At 36.9% G+C, this 22,140-nt stretch overlaps 2 protein-coding genes across 9 annotated transcripts; both read left to right on the top strand.

Annotated features, from left to right (window-relative positions):
- The first annotated feature begins 5,564 nt into the window (after positions 1–5,564).
- LOC103720648 (titin homolog) lies at positions 5,565–9,194 on the top strand. Of its 6 annotated transcripts, none has more exons than XM_008810463.4 (7): positions 5,565–5,954; positions 6,380–7,111; positions 7,348–8,026; positions 8,121–8,221; positions 8,317–8,406; positions 8,496–8,620; positions 8,850–9,194. In XM_008810463.4, exons 2-7 carry the CDS (start codon positions 6,440–6,442, stop codon positions 8,992–8,994), a joined length of 1,812 nt encoding a protein of 603 aa, XP_008808685.1. In that variant the 5' UTR covers positions 5,565–5,954; positions 6,380–6,439; the 3' UTR covers positions 8,995–9,194. The 6 variants fall into 6 exon arrangements, with proteins under 6 accessions (XP_008808685.1, XP_008808682.1, XP_008808680.1 ...); XM_008810460.4 differs by having other exon boundaries at positions 5,566–5,954; positions 6,425–7,111; positions 8,493–8,620; XM_008810458.4 differs by having other exon boundaries at positions 5,566–5,954; positions 6,422–7,111; positions 8,493–8,620.
- Positions 9,195–12,174: 2,980 nt separating this feature from the next.
- Positions 12,175–20,292, top strand: LOC103720647 (RNA polymerase II-associated protein 3). Of its 3 annotated transcripts, none has more exons than XM_008810453.3 (11): positions 12,175–12,335; positions 12,740–12,828; positions 14,596–14,817; positions 14,917–15,041; positions 15,726–15,847; positions 15,954–16,036; positions 17,097–17,240; positions 17,854–18,039; positions 18,134–18,228; positions 18,324–18,421; positions 19,932–20,292. In XM_008810453.3, the coding sequence occupies exons 2-11, from the start codon at positions 12,796–12,798 to the stop codon at positions 20,072–20,074; spliced, it is 1,251 nt and encodes a 416-aa protein (XP_008808675.1). In that variant the 5' UTR covers positions 12,175–12,335; positions 12,740–12,795; the 3' UTR covers positions 20,075–20,292. The 3 variants fall into 3 exon arrangements, with proteins under 3 accessions (XP_008808675.1, XP_017701552.1, XP_008808674.1); XM_017846063.3 differs by having other exon boundaries at positions 12,187–12,335; positions 12,730–12,828; positions 18,161–18,228; XM_008810452.4 differs by having other exon boundaries at positions 12,188–12,335; positions 12,730–12,828.
- The last annotated feature ends 1,848 nt before the right edge of the window (positions 20,293–22,140 follow it).

The following is a 22,140-nucleotide window of genomic DNA, read 5'->3' as shown; positions in this document are numbered from 1 at the left end:
GTTGCCAACTTTGAAGGAATAGGTCCCACCAAAACGTCCATGATTTAACGGGTCAACATGAGTTTGGTTTTTTTTTATTTGAGAAAAATGTGTGGCCTTTAGCTTTTGACATAGCAAAATTATCCATTTATAACCATTATTTATGGTCATCAATTTAAAGATGTTCTGCAAGTAGTGAATGCGTCCAAACCATTTAAACGTTTAAATTTTGGAATTTCTTCTCAGAATACCTAACCGACTAGAGTAGTATACCTAATTTTGGATCACTCATGGAAAGCATTTGTCAAACGGGGGATTTTGTGGACACCCAAGGGTCGTACCTTTTAATTCTTCTTCCCATAAACATAGTATTAAAATAAAGGACGCATCCTCGTTTCTCACGCGAAATATTATACGCACAGCCCATGCAATAGGAGCTCAGCTTAGCATGGCCTTCGTTTCGTTTGCGACACTACTGCGATATGATATTACGTGGCTTTTGAGACGTGAGTTGGCCGTTGATGTCGAAAGGATAACTATAACTTGAGTGGAAGCCGCATTGGCACATCAGCTCGTATCTTTGGATATCCATCCACGGAAGAAAATATCCCATCCATCAACGTTTGGTGGAGCTTTCACAGCTTGAGTGGAGGTTTTATAAAAAACTAGTTGTTATTTGATGATTATATTTTTAAAATATTATAAAATTTAAATATATGTTTGATAAATAAATTGAAAAAGTATTTTTAATATAACAAAATAACTATAAATATAATAAATATAATATATATTAATATATAAATATATAATATTACTATAAAGAGGTATTTCTGTAATTATATAATTTTATCATAGGTATTTTGGTCTAAAAAAATTATAAATCTAAAACAGCTTTCCGTCGCATGCTAGAAGTATTTTTTCAAAAAAAAATTATTTTGGAGGCAAAACTAAAACAACTTCTTAATTCTTTTTACCAAACACCTTTATTTCATCCAAAAATATTTTTGGAGGATTAGAAAGTACTTTTTAGCTGGCAAAAAATTCTGCCAAATGGGCCAAAATGGCACTACTAGAGAAATCTTAGATAAAATAGTTACACAAGGTGTGTGCGATTTTTTAACAAGTTTATACATCGGTAGATTTTTGTGCAGGATCTTAGTACTACTTCGGCCCACTTATGGCAAAACGTCCCATAAACCTCTTCCGGCCATGGATTAGATCCAACACTTTGCTGCATCAGTGCTTGTGATTTATACCTGCATGTGGGTTACAGCAGATGCAACTCATGGGAATGAAATTAGAGCTTGTGAGCTAAACCACATTACTCTCGACAGTTGGATACAAACTTAAGTGTGGTGATAGGATGGTCTTTTTTTTTTTCCCCCATCAAATACTCTCAGCAAAAACGAAAATGCGCTTGCAAATGGATCCATGACACATCAAAGGAAATATTGTGGCCGGAGGTGCTCGACGATCCGCTTCTAGAGGACATTCGACGGTTGCTGAAGAAGTGTGATGTCTCTCAAGTTGTGCTCGTATTCCGAGAGACGAATGGAGTTGCTGATTTGATCACTTTTTTATTGTTTATCATTTTGGAGATAGTCTATAAGCCCACTCTGTGTCTATTTCTCTATCTTTGTGTAGTATTTTGTCCTTTGATTCAGATAGTAGTGCTTACGCGAGAGTAGTAGGAGCTGCCGGTGGTGTGCTAAAAAAAACAAAGAAAGAAAGAAAAGAACATATTGTGGCTGCTGTTCTTTTAAAAGCATAAAGTATGATCTAATAGATGCGATTATATATATATATATATATATATATATATATATATATATATATATATATATATATATATATATCAAGAGGTCAAGGTTTTCTTCAATTTAGAATTGAACAAGAGACGTTCGGTTCTCGGTCACGACCGTCCGTGCAACATATGGCGGCTATGATTTTGCAGGCTTCATGCTGCCATATGCATGTTTTCCTCCAAATCCTACGTTCTCGTTCCATCGAGATCTAAGAGCAAGTCGACTATACGCACAATAAAATCAGAAAACAGAATATCACGGAATGGCCTAGGCAAATCTTCTTTTTGAGTCCACAAGATGCCACCGGAGTGATTAGCCGCATAAGCAGCCACCCAGTCTACAACACTATTAGTCATCCTGAAGACGTGCTTGCCTTTGGCCACTCAACTTGGAGCATGTGGCCGTTTGAACTTCATGACTCAGTTTAGTAGGAAGAAATCATTGCATATATTTCAACCATACTTCTAGAGATTTTTTTGGTTGTTTTAGCGACCAAGCAGGATTAATTATGAGCTTTCAGATAGAAAATATTTTTAGGTCCCATTTAGTGCACATCTCAAAAAATTTTTAGCTATAACTCAAGATCTTCTGGACGCTTGTTTTGCATCGTGAAGAATTTTACGACCATGGATGGTTGCTATATCTTCAATTTCGGAGATGGGTGACTATTGCTTATTTTATGCACTAATCCTCAAGGATCGCCATACTTAATGTGAATTATTTGGGTGCCATAAGTAGAGCTGAATAGAGTTCAAAAGCAAAATCCATTATATCAAGAAGTGAAATTGCATGCCAAATTTGTGGAAGTCATAACTTGATTATATAATAACTAATTGAAGTGATTTTTTGTTTTCAAATTATGTAACTTTTTCATATCTATGATGCAATGCCAATTTTTTTAGAGTCTATTTGGGTGATTAGGCTAAAAATCTTACGGGATTCGTTGGATGGACCGGTGCAACCAGCAAAATAATAGGATTATAGATTGGGTTAGGCCTATACTTACAAAAACCTAGAAGCAGTTTTAAATTGGGCAGGTCCGAATCATGTGGAAAGAAAAAAAAAGACCTCAGTTGTGATGTTAATCTTTCGCATGCTGGGCATTTTGATTGTATTCAAATTTCTTTTTCACTAAAGTCTTTTTTCTCCCTATGAGATTTGGAGCGTCCCATTTCGAAGCTGATCCTAGGTATTTATGAATATAGACCTAGCTTAGTCTGTAATCTTATGATTTTGCTAGCTGTACTAGTTCAACCAACAAATCCCACGGGATTTTCAGCCTAATCATCCAAACATATCCTAAAGGGTTGAAATGGACCGAAATCCAATCATTTGGGCTCTGAAATAGGCCAGTCAAACTGAAAATTTCTTTCTTGTACAAGATTTTGAGCAGTGTATCTCCAATTCCAAAAAGAGTCGAGCTGTACCTCCCATAAAATTTTAGCTTTTTCGTGTTTATTTCTATTATTTATATTTATTTTTGAAAAGCTAGCTATATTTGAATTAGAAGAAAAATATGACCTAAATTTTGCAAGTATGAATCTTATTATTATAGAAAAAATGTACCTCAATTTTTTAATTATCAATAAAACATAGGACATAAATTATACATTTGCAAAATTTAATAAATATTTTTTTTTGAGAGTTTTGAGTCGAGGGAGTTGAAGAAATTTTTCTTCTCCCTGAACATACCCACATCATATTTGCCAATGAATGTAACTATTCGAATTTCTATGATGAACAACAACTATTCATTTTTTAGATGGATGATATGGTGGATATTTAGAGCTAAACGGCTGTTTGAGGTGTGCTGCACCACAGAGGATCCGAATCCAACTAAAATTGGTTGGACAACTTAGCGGACACCTAATCTCATATATTTCATCAATTTTTGTAAACTGCATGAATTCTGCCATGCGTGGAAGGACAACCCCTTAGCCACCAAAATGGGCACTCTGTGGTATTATCGCTTTTTGGACTTAAAAATAGGTCACTATATTATAAATTTCTTCGCGGGTCTTTTTTTTTTTTTTTGGAACATTGGCGGTTCACACCTGAAAGTGTGAAAACAACCTATAAAATCAAAAAACAAAATACTACGCAAAGGTTTAGGCACAGCCCCGTGGTCTAGCTAGAAAAAATTTTTCCGAGTGATGAGCCGCGAAGGAAGCAACCCAGTCTACAGCACCGTTTGCCTCCCGATATTCGTGCATGGTCTGGTAGAAGTCAGCCTCCCTCAATGCTCTATGAATATCGTAGAGCAGCGGCCGGTCCTCGACTAAGTACCCCCATCTTCGGATCCACTCAATCACCGTGGTCGAATCCCCCTCAAGGAGGATGCGACTTTTGTGGGTCTATTTTAGGGCTAATTGGGCATATTAGTTAGCTTGCAATCTAGAGCTTGCAAGTTAAGAGTGCTAAATGAAGGCCTCTATCTTTTTTAGTTTAGCCAACATTAGTTACTCTACTTATCTAGGGTTGAAGATCTATAAAATTATTTATTTTTGTACATGTACGTTTTCATTGAGAAAAAAAATATCTTATATTATAATTTTCAATAGCATTATGTTGGGAGCCTCCAATAGAATGCGTGTTGGCAAATTGTAATTTAGGAAACTAAATATACAATAATTCTTCATGTTTAAATCATCACAATACAAGCTATCTAGTTTCAAACCCATATATTGATCTCAGCAATTACTCTTGATACATGAGGCACCATCAGAATTCTCTTAAAAAACTATACCTTATTCTATCAACGGACAATGAGCTAAAAAGAGTTGCTAAAAAGTTAAAAACTAGTTTTATCAAATACCGATGAAAACTTTATCCAGCATAGAAAGTAGCTCTTTTTATAATTCAAACCCGTGATCTTTATATCATAAAAGTGGTTTAACCAGTGCACCAAGGTTCATCCTAAGCCTTAAAAAAGTACAAAATTTCATACATAAGCCGAGACTCCTTCTGGCCTCATATTATTATGTGTTTATCTATTTTGGAATATATCTCATATTCATTTTAGGGAAATGATAATTAATTTATTCTTTAACAAGTTTTGCTAGATCTAACGGTTCCACTTTTTCTGCTTGCATCTCCCGCTTCCTCATCCTTACGAGGGAAGCTACGGTAAAAGCTTCAATTGTTTAGAAAAAATATACAAAAAGTTTTTTTTATAAAAATACTTTCCTAAATATCAAATTTTGCATGAATATTCTTTCAAAATTGATATTTACATATATACCTTCGTTAAACACTTATTTTACTATTCTATATTTTTTTATTATTTTTATATATGTAGTTATGTACCCACACTATCTAAATTCATAAAAAAATAAATAGTTTTAAATTAAAATAACTAAAATACTCTTAATAGATAGATGCATAAAAAGAAATATTTATAAGACAATTACGATGGAGAACAAAAAAATAATTTCAAAATTTTATTTTATTTTTAATTAAAATAAATAATTTTTTATTAACGGTGTTAGAAGAACCGTTATATTAGGTGTATTTGTGTAAAAATATTATTTTATGAGAGTACAAAAATAAATATAACTTTTAAGAGGGTATTGATGTAAATTTAAATTTTTAGAAAGATATTCATGCCAATATATATATATATATAAAAGCATATAAAGTCGTCTGGCTGTGCCGACTTCAATGGAAACTTGTTAATTCAAAACGATCGAATAATTACACCCGCTTTGGGAGACTAAGCAACGACTCCTGCCGGGGAAAAAAAGGGAAAAAGAATCCTGGTACGCGTAGGAGAAGAGAGAGAGAGAGAGAGAGATGGAGTCCAGAGAAGAAAGGTCGAGATTGGGGCGTCCAACGACTCCGACTCCGCAACGCCCGCGGTGGGTTTGGTTTGGGGATGGGGTGGGAATAACAAAGAAGATGGCCGAATTTTTACCCATCATCATCATCGCTGTCGCCGCCTTTCCCGGTCCAAGGCGGAGGAGGAGACGGGAGCGCCGACCTCTCTTTAACCCTAACCCTAAACCAAGTTGATTGTTTTTATCCCAATTCCTCTCCCTCGAGTCCAGGCACATTGCTCCCGAATAAAATCCCTCTTTCGCTCAAAGTCGTCGCCTCTGTCGCTTCTCTCTCCGTTCCTTTGGAGCGCGTCTGGAGAACAGGTGACCTAGGGTTTTCGATTGCGCCGCAGAGGTAAGGTTGTTCTCCATCTGAATCGCGGGTTTTCTTGATTGTTTCGCGGTTTGGATGCGGAGTTTTCTTGATTCGTTTGTGTTTGTGTTTCTATCAGCGTCTCTTGCTTTTTGCGTCTTATGATCTGGATTGTCTTCCTCTCTCTTGGATAGCGATTCTTCGCTCAAGAAAAAAAGACGGGATTTTCTTCTGGACTCGTTAATTTTACTCGGTTTGGGCCAAAAGTTTCTTTTTATGGGTTTTGAAATATATTTTCTCGATATTTATCTTTGCTAGCCTGAAAATTTTAATTCTTTTCTCCAGGTGCATATCATAATTTTAATTGGTTTCTGGATTCAGCTTTTGATTTTGGTTCCTTTTTTACTACAATTTTTTTTTACACTGATTAATTACTTTTTTTGAATGGAATTTTCTTCGATTTACAGACAAGAGTGGGAATAAGTTTTGAGATCTTGATTGTGATTCAGTAGGTTGAAATCTTCCCAATGGAAAGTTTTGGGCTTTCTGGACGTGCTTTTGCAAGGAAACGGAGGAGTGCCACTGCAAGGCGGCCTCGGCTAGACTCGCTATTCACATTGGAGGCTAGTGATGCCTCACCTCCCTCATCCACACCATCTTCAGATAATGCTAGCAAGCTCTCTCCTGATGAGAATGCCGGTCCTGATGTCTCTTTCTGGAGGAAAGAATTTAATGGGAACAGCTCTACCCCAAGGATTGCATCAATTAACAAGATCGAAGGCTTGGCTGCCTCGAAAAAGCTAAAAAAAGATGATGAAAAGTTTGGAGATCTTGAAGGGCTCTATAGAAATTCCAGTCACAGGAGAACTGGGTCTGAGCTGAAGAGATGCAGTGAAGGTGCCCTCGCTCCAGCTAACTGGAAGGGTGCAAGCAAGGTTAAAGATAACTCCAAAATTCCATCAAGATCCCCTGTTAGCTACGCTGGCAAGGGTGGTGATGGAAATAATGTGGGTCAGTCAGTTGGAACTGCCAATGGATCAGCTGATAACAAGCTGAAGAAAGTGAAGCTCACGGTTGGCGGAGTCACCCGCACCATTCATGCAAAATCAAATTTGGCGAACGAGAAGAGTGGTTCATCATCTGCAAAGCCTCCACGTTCTTCAGATGCTCCACGGCATCGGCAGAAGCTGATTCTTCAGGTACTACAGTTGTTATTCTGCTGAATAATAGAATACTTTTAGTCTAAGAAGACAAACCGGAAATGTATTTGCCTTTTTTTTAGCAGCATCCTGAGGTTAAGTTGATTGAATGAATATGTTTCTGTTTCTGTTTCTGCTTAAAGTAATAACATGGATGCTTTAATTGGATGGTTTCTGCTTACTTAGAGATCATGCATTATGTATAATGACAAGATGTTGCCTTTTTTCTGCTGCAGGATACTTCGGATGATGACTATCCTCCACCTGAAAAAGGAAATGGCTTGGAAGGAGCTCCACAGAAAGATTTTGGGGAAGGCGTCATTTCTCATGGGGCAAAGGATAATTTAGGGGCCACGGTGGGAGAAGAAAGCCTGTCTGGAAAGCAAACGGATATGCCCCAGAGCATACCCTTCTCCGAGCCTGTTCGCAAAAGCAAGAGGGTGCCCAAACGACGAGTGTTAGATGATGAGTTTGATGATGGTAAAGAAGATGATGAGGTACGCTATCTTGAGAGACTCAGAACTTCTAAGATCAGCCCAGATTGCAGTGGTAAGCATGAAGATGATGGAGAGGAGAGTGTTAAGAATAAGAAAGTTTCTAAGGTATCTAAAAGTAGGAAGAGTGCATATCATGTGGATGAGGAGTATGGTTTATCACGATCAAAAAAGGACAGCAAAAGGAAGTCGAGAACTGTGAGGGAATCTGATGAGACAGATTATGTTGAAGATGAATTACCTGGTTCTGATGATGGGCCAGATGCCAAGAGAAAGAAGCACAAGAGGGAACCTGTAGATTCATCAATGGTTGCCAGATCTGAACCTCTTACCACTCGTCAGCGAGCCCTTCAATCTGGCAAAGGTGCTGGTGAGAGTTTGATCGAGTTCCCGAATGGGCTACCTGCTTCAACTCCAAGAAGTAAGCACTTGGAATTCCTGTATGCAGTTCATTCATCAATTGAACTTTTGATATTTGAGATAATATTGTGTCTGCATGCACGTTCTGATTACAGAACAAAAGGAGAAGCTTTCAGAAGTGGAGAAGCAGGCGAGGAAAGCTGAGGCTGCCCAGAGGCGGAGAATGCAAGTTGAGAAGGCAGCTAGGGAATCTGAGGTCCATCTGCTGTTTCCTGTTCTAGAGTTTCTTTCCATTTATGAACTTGCATCCTCTTGTAATGCGAAGTGACTTAACTAATTATAATGTTACAGGCTGAGGCAATAAGGAAAATATTGGGCCAGGATTCCAGCAGGAAGAAAAAAGAAGAGAAGCTTCGCAAGGAGCGTGATGAAATGGCACAGGTAAATAAACTGTACTAATGCTCTCAATTTGCTGTCCGCTAACTCATTAGCCTATACTTAACTTTTGAACCTATTGCTTTACTCAGAAGAAGGCTGCTGAATCTTTAATATTGGCATCAAACACTATCAGATGTGTTATGGGACCATCTGGCACGGTTGTTACATTTGGTGATGATGTAGGTCTCCCAAGTATATTCGACTCCAAGCAATGCAGGTTAGGATCTAATCTTTTGCTGAAGTTTCTAAAACCTTGTTTCATCTGATGCCCATTTTCTGATTTAAATTTGCATGCTTCTATATTTATAAGTTTATGCATGTTGCTGGTCATCCATGCACAGGGAGTGAGACTTTTATGTTTGCCTTAAAGCTTTATTCTACCTATGTTATACTTCGACATGTGTTGTTAACTAATTGCTTTTTTGGTTATTTTGATCCGAACTTAGTTATCCACCTCCACGAGAGAAATGTGCTGGCCCATCATGTACAAATGCATATAAATACAGGGATTCCAAATCAAATCTTCCACTGTGCAGTCTGCGATGCTACAATGCAGTGAAAGAACGAGCTCAGCCTGTATCAACATGTTGATGTCTTCCTCGTTAATGCATTTTTTGGTCTCTTTGCAGAAGCATGCAATCCTGCTGTTACCCTGATAGGTGTATAATCCACTTCATGTGAAAGAATGACATTATATTATTATTTTGAATGCATTAAGTTGGATTGTTTTTGAGCTTATTTAATCAAACATCGAGATAAAGGTTAATTTATGGCTTTGGCCTTATGAAAAAGTATACAAGTAATTAGCTTATTTAATCTGACAAACATGTGCTGCCTTATTGCCCTTGTTTGTTTCCATGAATTTGATTGGAGGTGAAAGTGATAATTTACGAAGTAGTAAACAAGGGTCACCTCTTTTCGTTAATACTTCTTGCCTTAGAGGATCTGGCTTGTGGAGCATCATTTGTCATAAGAATGGCTTATAGAACTTTCTTTACCTGGTTATGCCTTTGATTCAATCATATGAGGGTCATCACTTCTCGTATATCAGGTTGGTGCTATTGATTCCTTATAAATTTGAATGCGAATAAATTTGATTCCAGCTATGAGATCTCGTGATTTCTTTCTACAGGGTTCCATACTGCAGCTCGTTATTAGCAAATTGTTAAGTGAAACCGTAATCACTGAAACAAGACCGTTGCTTTCAACTTTGAAATTCTTACAGTATCAGTGTATGTTGGATTCTAAAACAATGTGTGGCAAATAAATTGGCTAAAATTAAGAGCAGAAAAAAATTAATAAGACCACTTCAAGAGTCATGAGAGATGAAAGATTGGTGCCGTCGGCTTGGGCGAATGCATATACTGGTTTGTCTTTGATTGACCATGTGAGATTTACATGTGTTCATTTTCATTCTCGGAGATATGCTTCCAGATTTTGAAAAATTGGAGTTTTCAAAGGAGGAAGATTGAAAAGTTGTATTCCCATAGGAATATGATTCCCACATTTCGGGTTCGTTTGGTTTGTGGAAAAAGAAGGGGAGAAAGTGTGGTCAACAGGAAAGTAACGAAATGCCCCTTGTTTGGTTGGAGTTTCCAAAGGGGGGAGACGGAAAAGTTGTATTCCCATGGAAATATAATTTCCACATTTCATGGAAAAAATTTTCCCATGAGAAACATGGGAAAGTTACTATCCCATGAGGTAGGAATCACTCCATTTTTACTTTTTTCCAAAAAGGCCCTTTAGTATTAAAGAAGCATTAAAGAGGTATTAAATACCTAATTTTTATTAAGGGCATAATAAGAATTATACATAACTTTCCCAGAAAGTGGATGGCCAACCAAACATAAGCACTTTGGAAATTTGTCACTTTCCCATGGTCAACTAAACATGTCAAAAGTACTTTCCTAGGCATCCTCTTCTTAGGAATTTGTTTCCGAGGAATCATATTCCTAGGAGGAAAAAATGCTTTATGCGAACCAAACGAGCCGTTCATGGAAAAGTCTTTCGCATAAGAAACATTGGAAAGTTACTTTCCCGTGAGGCGGGAATCACTCCATCTTTATTTTTTTCTTAAAAAGACCCTTTAGCATTAAAGAGGCATTAAAGACCTAATTTTTATTAAGGATATAATAGGAATTATATATAACTTTTCCAGAAAAGTGGATGGTCAACCAAACATAAGTACTCTGAAAATTTGTCACTTTTCTGTGGTTAATCAAACATGCCAAAAGTACTTTCACAGGTATCTTATTCCTAGGAATTTGCTTTCCAAGAATCATATTTTTAAGAGAGAAAATGCTTCCCGCGAACTAAACGAGCTCTTAAGGGACGAGCAAAAAAATGGATAATGCATTTTACAAGGAAATGCATATATCAACTCCCTTTGTCGTCTGTAAACCTGATGATTGATACTTCTTGAGTGCTTGCACGTGTATCCTAATTGTGAAATAAAAGTTAATAGCTTAAAACCTTTCCTCCAAAAACCCGCTAAGATAAGCTTGGTACTTCTCTCTCTCTATCTTATCAGAAATATCGAAATCCAATATAAAAAATAGATTTAATTATTTTGTTTTTATTTTTGAAATAAAGTTTTCTTCTATCTCCTTACAATCACTTTTCTTCTTTCTCGTAATCTCGTCTTTGCCCTTAGTGGTGCCCCCCTCGCTTGACCGGGCGAACTTTATGGAGTTTATCGGACGTCTCCATCTCCTCAAACTTTGTCGGCCATTCTTTCTTGTTCTTAGCTACGTCGCCATTGTCGTTTCTCTCCTTCTATCGCGGCCTTTGTTATTTTGAAAAAAAAGGAGCACATTTTTATTTTTAGAAATTTTAAAAAATAAAAATAAAAATTCTATTTTTTAAGAAAACAAAATGGTATGTACCTATTAAAACCAAGAGTTCTCTCTCTTCACCCGGGGGGGGGGGGGGGGGGGGGCGGGGGAGCGATCTAGCTAATTTTTTAGGTATCAGCAAGCAAAAAGAAAAATGCCATGATGGAAATAACATAAATACTTTTAGAACTCGCCTAATTCGCAAAAACAATTTGTTTTATCCACATACTTTGTTTTGGAAATCTGATTTCTGAGAATACAATGTCTCAGAAAATAATTTAGGTATATTTGGTGGCCATTTCAGAGTAGCTTATATTTAGTTGAGTATCTATTTTTTTGAAAAAATTGTGTAAAATGTATATTATATCTTTAATAAAGAAAAATGCCTTATCCATGGATTTGATGGCTTAAGGGTAGTTTTGAAAAAAAATATTCTAATTTTCAATTGGTGGAAAAATAATTTTTTCATTTCACTTATAGAATTTTGTTTTTTACGAAATATGAAAATCTTATTTCCTTAAAAATACTACTTTTTCATCTCTCTTTTTTGAAAACTCCAACTCTTTCTTCGTTTTTTCGTTGACCATATTTTTTCTCTTTTTTTTTATGAATCAAACAAGTTCTTAGTTTAATTGTTGTTTATCTACCGCACCAATCCCCACTTACCGCATGGTATATAGAAACACAATTCTAAGCACTTAGAAGTTGGACCGAGACGTTAAATTTTAGACCACGGGCCATTTATGTAGCCTTTCGATATTGCACATAACAGTACATGTAACCCTCGCACAAGAGAATGTTCCAACTCTTTTATGAATTGCTTGCATTGATATATATATATATATATATATATTGTTTTATGTCCTCCCCCATGATATTGGGCCCTTTCCATTGGGCCTCCATTCTCATGGCTTCTATAACCTTGGACAAGCCCACGCGAAGGCCCAACACTCACCGTGTCAGGAACCACGGGTCGGCTTCGCCGCCAAAAACCCCCATCGTCGAAGAATCGAGACACAGCGAGGCCGCAGCTCGGCTCCCCACTTGATAAAATCCATGGCAGGACTTTGAAGCAAGCCCGACCGAGATCGCTCCCTGGTAAACCCTACACCCCAACTCCATCTGTTCTTCTTTTTATCTTATATTTGGACGATCGCTCTATTCTTTTACTCCGTCTTTAATGCGCATGGGTTACAATTCATCACTGTTAATTCGGATAAGTTTTGCAATTTTTCCTGTCAAATCCTGACCAAAATCACCCCCAAATGGATGAGATACTTCTCGTGGGTTAGTTTTTAGTGTTGTTTTGATGACCAATGTCATGGTTTTAGTATAAAGGAAACATTACGTTTAGATTGCGACCGAAGTTCAGTGAGCACGCGAACATGAAAATACTCATTTATTAGAATCATGAAATTAGAGGACTGTTTCAAAAAAAGTTTCCTTTTTGATATCTTTTCTTCTTCTGCTTCTTTCTTTAAATAATGATCAGGAGTTTCCAGGATTCCTGAATGACCTACAAGGCTGGGAGTACCTGCTTAAAGAGAAAGATCAGAGAATGAAGGGTCAGTCCCATGAGAGTAGTAGACCGGTAAATTGATTACAATATATTTTCTTTTTATTTGATTCTTCCTATGCTTCAGTTTCAATTATAAAGTGCTGTTAGCAACTGCTTCTTTTGCTTTATGCTGTTTGATTGAAACTACTAAATTTGAAGAGGATTTTTGCAGCTGTTAAGGATGTTCTTGTTAAAGTTGAGGCTAAACCGTATATATCATCTCTTTTTTTTCTCTTTAAAAAATCTATACATCAAGGAATAATGATGCATGAGCTCAAATATGTTGAATAACAAAGAGAAAATAACTTCTGTAATTGAAATCATTTTCAGGACCACCTTGATTTTTGAGATTGATCCCTTACAATTGGGAGCTGAAAATATATGCCTTCCTACACCCTGTAAGAAAATTGATGTATTTGCAGAATAACCAAATTATACGCTGCAAAGCATTTGCTTGTGCAGCATGATGGTTCACCAGCTTGGGTCTTAAAATTAATTCTAAGTGATGTCTTGTGCAATGCCTGGTTAATTGAGCCAGAAGAAAGCATATTCTGGGTATGTTTTAGAACTCCAAATCTTAAACGCCTCCCTCCATAAAGAACAGAGTGACTGTTAATTGCTGTTTTCCTATTGTTAGATCAATCATATGTTCCATATTTTTTTTATGGTGAAATGAATCGTAGCAGTGGTAAGCGCATTCATCTAAGACCAACTAAGGTCTACATAAGTGGTCTGCCTTGCTGCTTGCATTGTTTCATGCCCATGTACCTTAGAAGCAAGAGTAGCTTTTAATGCTCTAGATTTTGACTAGTGGTTAAGTTCCTTTGAACAAGGAATGCTGTAATTATGTCTCCACCATTTTAGGTTGGTTTTCCCACACAACGAGGTGAGTCAAGGCAGCATTCTCTAAATGTTTTTACTATACACACAGCTCTATCTAGTTTTACTTTATCTCTCCTCTATTAACTGCTAAGGCCAATGCAGAACACTGAACATATGCAGTTTTCCTGAAAATGCCTATTGCTATGTTTAGTTTCATTGTAAAATTAGTTACTATCATAAGCAACAAGATATCTCGTGATTTTTAAGCTTATGCACATACATTGTCATTAATTGGCATTGATTGCAATCATCCTAAACATTTAGTTTCATCAAGCACTATCGTTTTATTCACATCCATTACTTTGGTCTTCTCCTCATCTTTTTAAATTGGTTAACCAAAATCAGAAACTTCACCACACCGAGGTATGTATTTCTCTATTACATCAAAATTAATTTATAGTGGTAAAAGAATAGTATGAAATATTAAAAAAAAATGTTTTTCATGAGTTGCCATTATTGACCTAGCATAGTAGTATCAACTCACAGAGGTCATAATTGATAGCACGATGAGTCCTCAGACTCAACATACTGGCTTAAGGTTTCTTTATTGCAGAGAACTTCAGGATGTAACTGCAAATGATGGCATTTTGCACTTTTTTGTTATGCTGATATAAATACACCAATTTTTTTACCAGAATTTCACTCATACATTTGTAAGTATGAATGAGGAAAAATACCTTCTTGTTAGGTAGTGCTGCTTGTACTTTGATTCCCCATGTTTGAATTAGGGGAAAAAGCTTTGATTTTGTTCTGATAATAAAAAATAAAAACTAATTAGAATGTAGTAGTGTTTAATTGCAATTTCTCTGTGCATGACATCTTCCCTCAAATCCAAATGGGCAGATCGTCAGTCATTCTACTATCTGAATAATATAGGGTGAGTTTACATTTAAAACAATGCAATGCTTCTCTTTGAAGGGATCCTTGAGGAATGCTGGAAGGGTTGATGTGCATAGAGGACCTCTGAAAAAGGTTCCTGCAGATGAAGTTAAGAATAAGATTAATGCTGTTTCAGAAGCTTCTTCCAGGAACCTTGATGAACGATACAATTATTTGAAATATCCAGATGCAGTCAGCCATATGTCTAGCAGCTTCTACAGCGAGGAAAAATTACCTGATGCGGCTTCGGAAAAAGAGCTCGTAGGCATAATAGTCTGATTATCTGCTGTTATGTTCTCCATTCTATGATATAGCTACTTTATGTGGAGCAAAACTGATTGCTTTTGTTCCTGCTTCCAGGGCAATGAGTATTTCAAACAAAAAATGTTCCTTGAAGCTATTGAGTGTTACTCAAGAAGCATTGCTTTATCCCCCATGTCAGTTGCTTTTGCAAATAGAGCCGTGGCATATCTCAAACTTAAAAGGCAAGGTTCACTTGACTTCCATCTTGTAATGTTTGTGTCTGATGTTTAAAACTGGCATATTACCTTGTGGCTTTGGAATCATGGTGTACTTCTTACATCCTTGTTTATCTAAACAGTCTATAGACAAAAAAATTTTATCTGTTGGAGGAATATCTGCCTTTCCATAGTAAAACACAAATCTAAAAATCCTCTATCGCCTAGTAACTATTCCTCACTGATAAAGCATTTCATTTCAAAACTTTTTTTTTTCTGAATCAAATATCGTAGTGGAATTTCGCTAATCTGTGACCAGAAGATCTAGCGCATTTCAGGAGTCTAATTTCTGAATTTTTTTGTGGTATGGTGAGCTAGTGTTTGATTCTCATGTTCTTTGAGATGTTAGGTTGATAATAATTTATTGTCTTTCAGTGGATAATGGAAATCATGTCAGAATGTCCATTTCACTGTGAATAGCCATGTGAGTAACAACTCTTTGAGTGATCATAAGAACTAACGAATCCAAGGAACAGCATTGTGGCTTATCATCATGTATCCATGATTATATAATTCCTTAGGGAAGATAAATTCAGCTGTCTTATATAGGTTCCTTCTGTCAATGAAAATATAAATCTAGTTTCCTGCATGCATTATGTCCTTGTGGTTTGGTTTCTGACTGCCTTTGGATGCTTTAAATATGTTCTTTAGATTTGAAGAGGCTGAGAGCGATTGCACTGAGGCCTTAAATTTAGATGATCGCTATGTTAAAGCATACTCACGTCGAGCTACAGCCAGGAAAGAACTTGGAAAACTTAAAGCATCCTTGGAAGGTATCTTAGGGTCACACTTAATCTCTCAATATGTGAAGCCCAATTTATGCAAATAAAATTTCAGCATCCTGTCTGTTGGCTGGTGATATCCAAATTCTGATCACAGATTCTGAGTTTGGCATGAGACTTGAGCCTAATAATCAAGAGCTCAGGAAGCAGTATACCGCGACGAAGGCATTGTATGAGAAGGTAAGTGTTTTTGTTTACAGAACTTTATAATATTGATGTTTTCCTTATCTGGCTTGTAGAACCACCTCTATAAAATCTTTAATACACTTCTGCATCTCCTAGGTAATATAATCATGATAAGGCTTTCCATGATGTGGTCTGTGTTTCTTCATTAGCAGCAGCTAATGCATACCCATGTTCTTATTGAATGCTTATCTTTAATTGCGGAGTATTAGATCAAATTGAGTCGTAACAAGGTTGTAATATCAGCTGGTCTCTTAGCAAGGTATAATTTGTAGTCAGTCCATATATCTAGAGATAAGAAGACATTGTCATATGCTTTATACTCTTCCAATGCACATGCACATGCACATGCTACACTCTTAGCATCGCACATGCATGGAAGCATGCAAACGTACACATTCATATAGGTACATGCATATTTACCTAACCAACAAGTTTTGTCCAAATTGTATCTATATGCCTTACGTTTATTTATCTTCTAGGAATTTGGAAGGTTTTTTTAGCATGATTAATTTAAATTTACTAAAACAGGAAATTTGCATGAAAATTTCTGGACCCTTAAAAACTATGTGCAAGGAATTCAAGGTATAGGTAATTCAGAAATGGGATCAAAAAAAGGTCACAGTGATCATTCAGACTCTAGTAATGCTCAAAAATGCAGCTGCAACTGCGCATGGAACCCAAACTAACATACCAAAAAATGATCTGGATATTTCTTTGATGTCTATTTGTGCTGATGACTTTTCTCATCTGTAAATGGAAAAATATAATTCATGAACTGCATGTGGTATTGCCAATGGATCAAATGAGAGTTACATGGTTAAAGTATATGTATAGTTGTGTCTTCTCACCCTCATATGTCATAAAGTTTACATGCCATTAGTTATCCTGCTACCAGTATATCTTACCCACTTGGGTCCATTTTTTCCTAATCACTTGTTACCGCATTCCTTATAAAGCTCTATCTGAGTGATTTATTAATTTAAATAAAGAATAAGATATCATGTTTACTGTTTCTCGTTATCCTAGGATTTCCTAAATTGTTGTGTCTTTGCAGGACAGCAAAGGGAAAACACATAATCAGCCTTTGATTGCTGTGAACGATACAGATAGTGAAAGTACTGAAAAGGAGACCAGAGAACGTTTATTGGATGAATCAAGGGAAGGAGCAGGACTCAGTTCCAGTAATGCCATTACCAAGGTATATTAGAAGCACAGTTAATAGATTTAGAAGACGAACTATCCTGTTGGTTTTAGAAACAAATGTGGACCCTGGTTGAGTACTAATTTTTCTCATAGGCATGCTCTCTCTTCTTTTATCTCACACCTTTCTCTTGCTTTGTCACTTGGGCTTCTCTGCTCACAACCCTACCTCTTCCTTCCCTACCACTTGGGTGGTGCAGCTGTTGGCAGCATCATTCTTGGTGTCCTTTCTCCTCCATCTGTTAGACCATCTATCTATTTCTGCCCTTTTTTTATGCTGACTGTTTTAAAATGCTACTCAGTTTCTCTGTCTCAAGATCTTCCAAGAGGGTGGTGTGAACATTAGAAACCTCCCCTGCCACCCCTTACCGTTACTTCCTTTCTCTGTGCACACACCTGCTGTCTAGCCTGACATGCTCCTTTGTCTAATTTGTTCTTACACCTTCCTTCATAGCCCTTCCATTTGCCCTACTCCATCTACTTCTTCCCTCCTCATCCCCTACTTTACCTCCTTATCATTGTTTGTATTATTTGTATATTTTTTATAAATTTCTCATAAAAAGTTTCTGGAATGTCTCTTATGTTCTGGTAACATTATGCAACTCAAACAGAAAGATCAAGTTGTTGGCCACAAACAAGAGCTGAAAGCATCAATGCAGGATCTTGCATCTCGTGCTGCTTCTCGAGTGATGGCCACTGCTGATAAAAGTATTACAGCACCAAAAACTGCTTATGAATTCGAGGTTTCTTGGAGGGCACTTTCTGATGATTATGCTCTGCAAACTCAGTTGCTGAAGGTTTGTCTTTTTCTTGTTTGCATTCCATCTAGGAAATTGTTTCAGATATTGATGTTTGTTTCTGCTATTGCCTATTTTTGACTTCTATCATCAGACAATCCTGCCAACTACTCTACCGCAGATATTTAAAAATGCACTATCTGCTCCAATTCTGATGGATATCATCAAGTGCATCACCACATTTTTCAAGTAAGTATTTTGTTTATTACTTCTTTTCCTGGGATGTAAAGTTCTACTACTTGTTGACATGTTATTAATTAATAAATTTTTTGCATTCGTTCCAGGGAAGACACTGAATTGGCTGTTAGTATTTTAGATAATTTGGCTAAAGTTCCTCGATTTGACATGTTAGTCATGTGCATGTCAGCTATGGATCGTTCTGGTAATTGTCCCCCACACCCCTTCTTTTGCAATGTTAACTACCATGACGTGTTAAACTTAATGATCCTAGCTTTTTATTGCCTCTCTTAATTAATTGTTCTACTGTCAAGGAACTGACATGCCAAGACATGCTTGAAATTCCAAATAGCACTAGATTGCATTCTTATCTGAATCAAATGTCTAGTCTGTTTATGTTTTCACGAAAATGGTTAAACTTAATACTTTTATCTTTAATTTAGTGTGGTCTTATTTCCTCCATGCATTTTACTCATGGTGACCATGTTCGCGATACTTTAGAGTATGCAAATCATCCTAGAGATGGTTTAATTCATGCTTCAAACCTTATCCACTTTTAGGGTTTAGTTCTGCAATGCACTAGGATAGAACTTTCGAGTATTCAGAGAAAAACCATTAGTTCTTGATTCATGACATGGATAACTAGACTGTTCTTCGAGACGCGAAGGGCAGAGCCTAGAATCAACCTTTTTGGGGCAGGGGGGGAAGTGAGCAGTGGATACCCATTTTCCTCGAGAAAGTCTTGACATCATAGTGAAAGAAACATGAGGAGGTTAAAGACAAGAGAGGCAGGTGTGGGGGAGTTAGAAGGCTGGGCGAAGGGAAAATATTTGGTGACACAAGTTACATGACAAAGTGGTTGTATAGCCCTGTTTTCATTTTTCCTATTGCACCATTTAAGTTGCTAAGGGAGAGTAGGACTGTTCCACATCGGCTCTTTAACCATTTATGTGAGATTATTGTTTTGTGCTAGCATTATTTTAGGAGTAGTTATAGGAAGAAGAGGCGGGACGGGATCTAAAGTCTAAAGAAGGGAGAATGTAGCATAATTGAAGGAGCCGCTAACAGATAGTTACACATTTGGAGGGGCTGACCAATCCAAAGTTGGAAATATTTCAAACTCTATGGAGGGCCAAATTAATGGGTATCCATGCCAGTACACTAGAATGCTAGGGTGACACTCACTTGGCTCTGCCTCTGTTTGGTGCAGACAAAAGGTACAGCTTAGGTGAATCATATTTTGTTAGGTAACAAGCATCTTTGGGAGCTCCTACTCAGAAGTAATAAACACGCATCGCCGTCCGCCAAGATATTGGAGCTTATAACTGTTAGAGCTTTCTGAGTTTGTAACTGAGCTTGCTTGTGAATTGGGACAAACCTAACCTACAATTACAATCTCTTTGCCTGGCGATTGCTCTACAACTTTTGAACGAGCTAACGAACATAAAATTCAGATGGATGTGTATAGCATATTGTTATAAGTTCTAAAGAGTCATGGTGTGATCACTCTGCATTCTGTGAGATTCAAAGTATGCAAGTTAGGTACATTTTTTGTAGTTTTTATTGCTCCTTGACAAAGTGTAGAAGTATCTGTCTCAGCCTGAACAGTAACTAGAAACGAACAATTATGTGTGCGAAGAACTGAGGATATATTAATGTTGGTGAATTCTACATGAAAAACATTGAGGCTAACAGGTGCTTGTTGCTTCCAACAGAACTCCGGCAGATATGGGAGGAAGTGTTCTCCAGTGAGGACATCGCAGCGAATCACATGGAAACACTCAGTCAACTTTGTTCGAGATACTGCTATGGAGACTGGCAGGATCATGTACATGGATCAAATGGTTGGCCCATATAGAAGCGATTCTACAAGTTCGTGCCAAAAGAATGTAATTTGTATGGAAGATATGGCTGCTGATACTTTTTAATGCTATGTGCTTTTTGAGAGAGACAATGTTCCATTCTTGAATTTACATATGAAATCTTTCTCTGGAATCAAGCATGCTCTATCTGTCCTACCTGTTTTATAGCATTCCTATCATGTCCTGATACAATGAAAAGGTTTTATACATGCAATCCTACAAGACATCAAATATTATATGTAAATTCCCAGCTTGTCATATCCTTCACATAAACCCCATAGAAAGATATTTTGTTTCACCCACAAAAAGGAAAAAAAAGAAAGAATATTCTATGTGTATAGCCCTTCGTATGCGGGGTAAGGGATAACCGTGTCTCGAAGAATTTTGGGGAGAGATTTGAGAGTCTGTCTGATTTATCTGGTTGCCCAAGGTTAAATCAGTGCTATCCAAATGGTTATTGAGCAGAATAGTCTAAAGTGGAAATTCTTTTGCATGCTTTCAAATCATGTGTCATTATACATATGCTCTTATCAAGCATTTCCAGTAACACTACTAGTCAATAATTTTTTTTCCCATTTATTTGGTGCTTAAATATCTTGCTAAGCTTTGGCTCTGGCATGTGCATTCATTAAGGAGATGTTTATTTGCCCACAATTCAATTATCTCAAATTCAAATACAGGTTGAATTATAAATATTACAAGCAAAATTATAGTTGCAAAAATTATTTCTATTTGGTTGTTTATAATCGAAAATTGCAATGCAATTGATGTTGTTTGACTGTATGCTGCTGAAAAAGATAATGTAACCCTCGAAATGATTTGATGAGTTTACCCTCGAAAATAGTGAACTATTTTCTTTTTATTATAATATAATTAAATTATTTTTGTAATTATAATTATAAATGATAATATTATAAAAATATTATTAAGTTATTTTAGAAACATCTATATCACTTTTAAATTTTCTAATCTTCGTTTTTGTGGATCTGCAAATCTTCTTTGGGAATCCGTGCTAGAACTTGCAATATTGCTGGCTGTTTTAAGATCGATTTGGTCTTCCTGCTTCCTGTGCCTGACCAGAACTTTCAAAATCTGGATGTATGACACTTTGTTCCAGTGGTTAATGTTCATTGTTATCTTATGAGCAAAGGGATGGTGTTGTGGCATTGTTTGCCTGGGTGCCTGTTTTCACCACAGGAGGACAGTATGCTTATTGATTGGATGTCTATGAGCCCACAAGCTTTGATACTGCTCTGTGTTATGCTGCTTTCATGAGGCTGATCTGTTGGATTAGAAAATAAACGAAGAGCATGTGTACATTGTAGGGATAGAACTAAATTACAGTGTGGTCAGGGAGAGTGTTGCAGAATGCAGAGAATATGTTTGGATATTGTCACAGCATATGCAGATCTGTTGTACCCCTCATGAAAATTCCTATATTTTTTTTATTATATTTTTATTTTTTTATTTTTTGTGATAAAAGCGGCATTTTATATTATTCTAACATGAATACAACCTGCCAGATCAGAAGAAAGTAAACAATACAAGGGAGAGGGTATCTCCGATACCAACGTCCAGTTGACCTCTCCGTTATGCCGAGGAACAAATGAGGCGATCCAGTCAGCTGCTCTGTTCGTCTCACGGAACACATGGCCCGCCCGAAAAGAAATCAAATCTCGACTCAGTCTGCATATCTTCCGGAGCATAGGATGACCGTCCCATGTCTATCCACACCTCGGATCCAATCAATCATTATAGAGGAGTCCTCCTCGAGGCATACCCTATACGCACCAAGCACACCCTATACACACCAAGCACGTGCCTCGCAAAAATTTCTGTATTTTAAATGCTGTCCTTTTGCATTTATTCCATACTCTCTTTAGCTTGGAGTCCTCTTGCAGTGGACGCTCAATCCATTCTTGTTCTTCGCCTGGAACTCTGAGGGCAGCCTTATCTTCAAATTCATCTAATATGTTTTCTTCTCCATATGTCCTTACCTCTTAAGGCTGACAAATGATTTGATCATAATTCTTTACAAACCATATGGGACGTCGCCAATAAG

Source organism: Phoenix dactylifera, chromosome 13 (genome assembly GCF_009389715.1).
Source record: "Phoenix dactylifera cultivar Barhee BC4 chromosome 13, palm_55x_up_171113_PBpolish2nd_filt_p, whole genome shotgun sequence".
NCBI lineage: Eukaryota > Viridiplantae > Streptophyta > Magnoliopsida > Arecales > Arecaceae > Phoenix > Phoenix dactylifera.
The sequence above is the reverse complement of the archived record's forward strand: the minus strand, read 5'-3'. Positions and strand labels throughout refer to the sequence as shown.

What these genes read in the sequence shown, in the direction of transcription:
- LOC103720648 (XM_008810460.4), top strand. Translation starts at nt 6,440, where the DNA reads ATGGAAAGTTTTGGGCTTTCTGGACGTGCTTTTGCAAGGAAACGGAGG. An exon ending in GGCAGAAGCTGATTCTTCAG is followed by an intron (nt 7,112 to 7,347) that starts GTACTACAGTTG and finishes TTTCTGCTGCAG; the next exon opens with GATACTTCGGATGATGACTA. An exon ending in AGGCAGCTAGGGAATCTGAG is followed by an intron (nt 8,222 to 8,316) that starts GTCCATCTGCTG and finishes ATAATGTTACAG; the next exon opens with GCTGAGGCAATAAGGAAAAT.
- LOC103720647 (XM_008810453.3), top strand. Translation starts at nt 12,796, where the DNA reads ATGAAGGGTCAGTCCCATGAGAGTAGTAGACCG. An exon ending in CGAAGGCATTGTATGAGAAG is followed by an intron (nt 16,037 to 17,096) that starts GTAAGTGTTTTT and finishes GTGTCTTTGCAG; the next exon opens with GACAGCAAAGGGAAAACACA. An exon ending in GTCAGCTATGGATCGTTCTG is followed by an intron (nt 18,422 to 19,931) that starts GTAATTGTCCCC and finishes TGCTTCCAACAG; the next exon opens with AACTCCGGCAGATATGGGAG.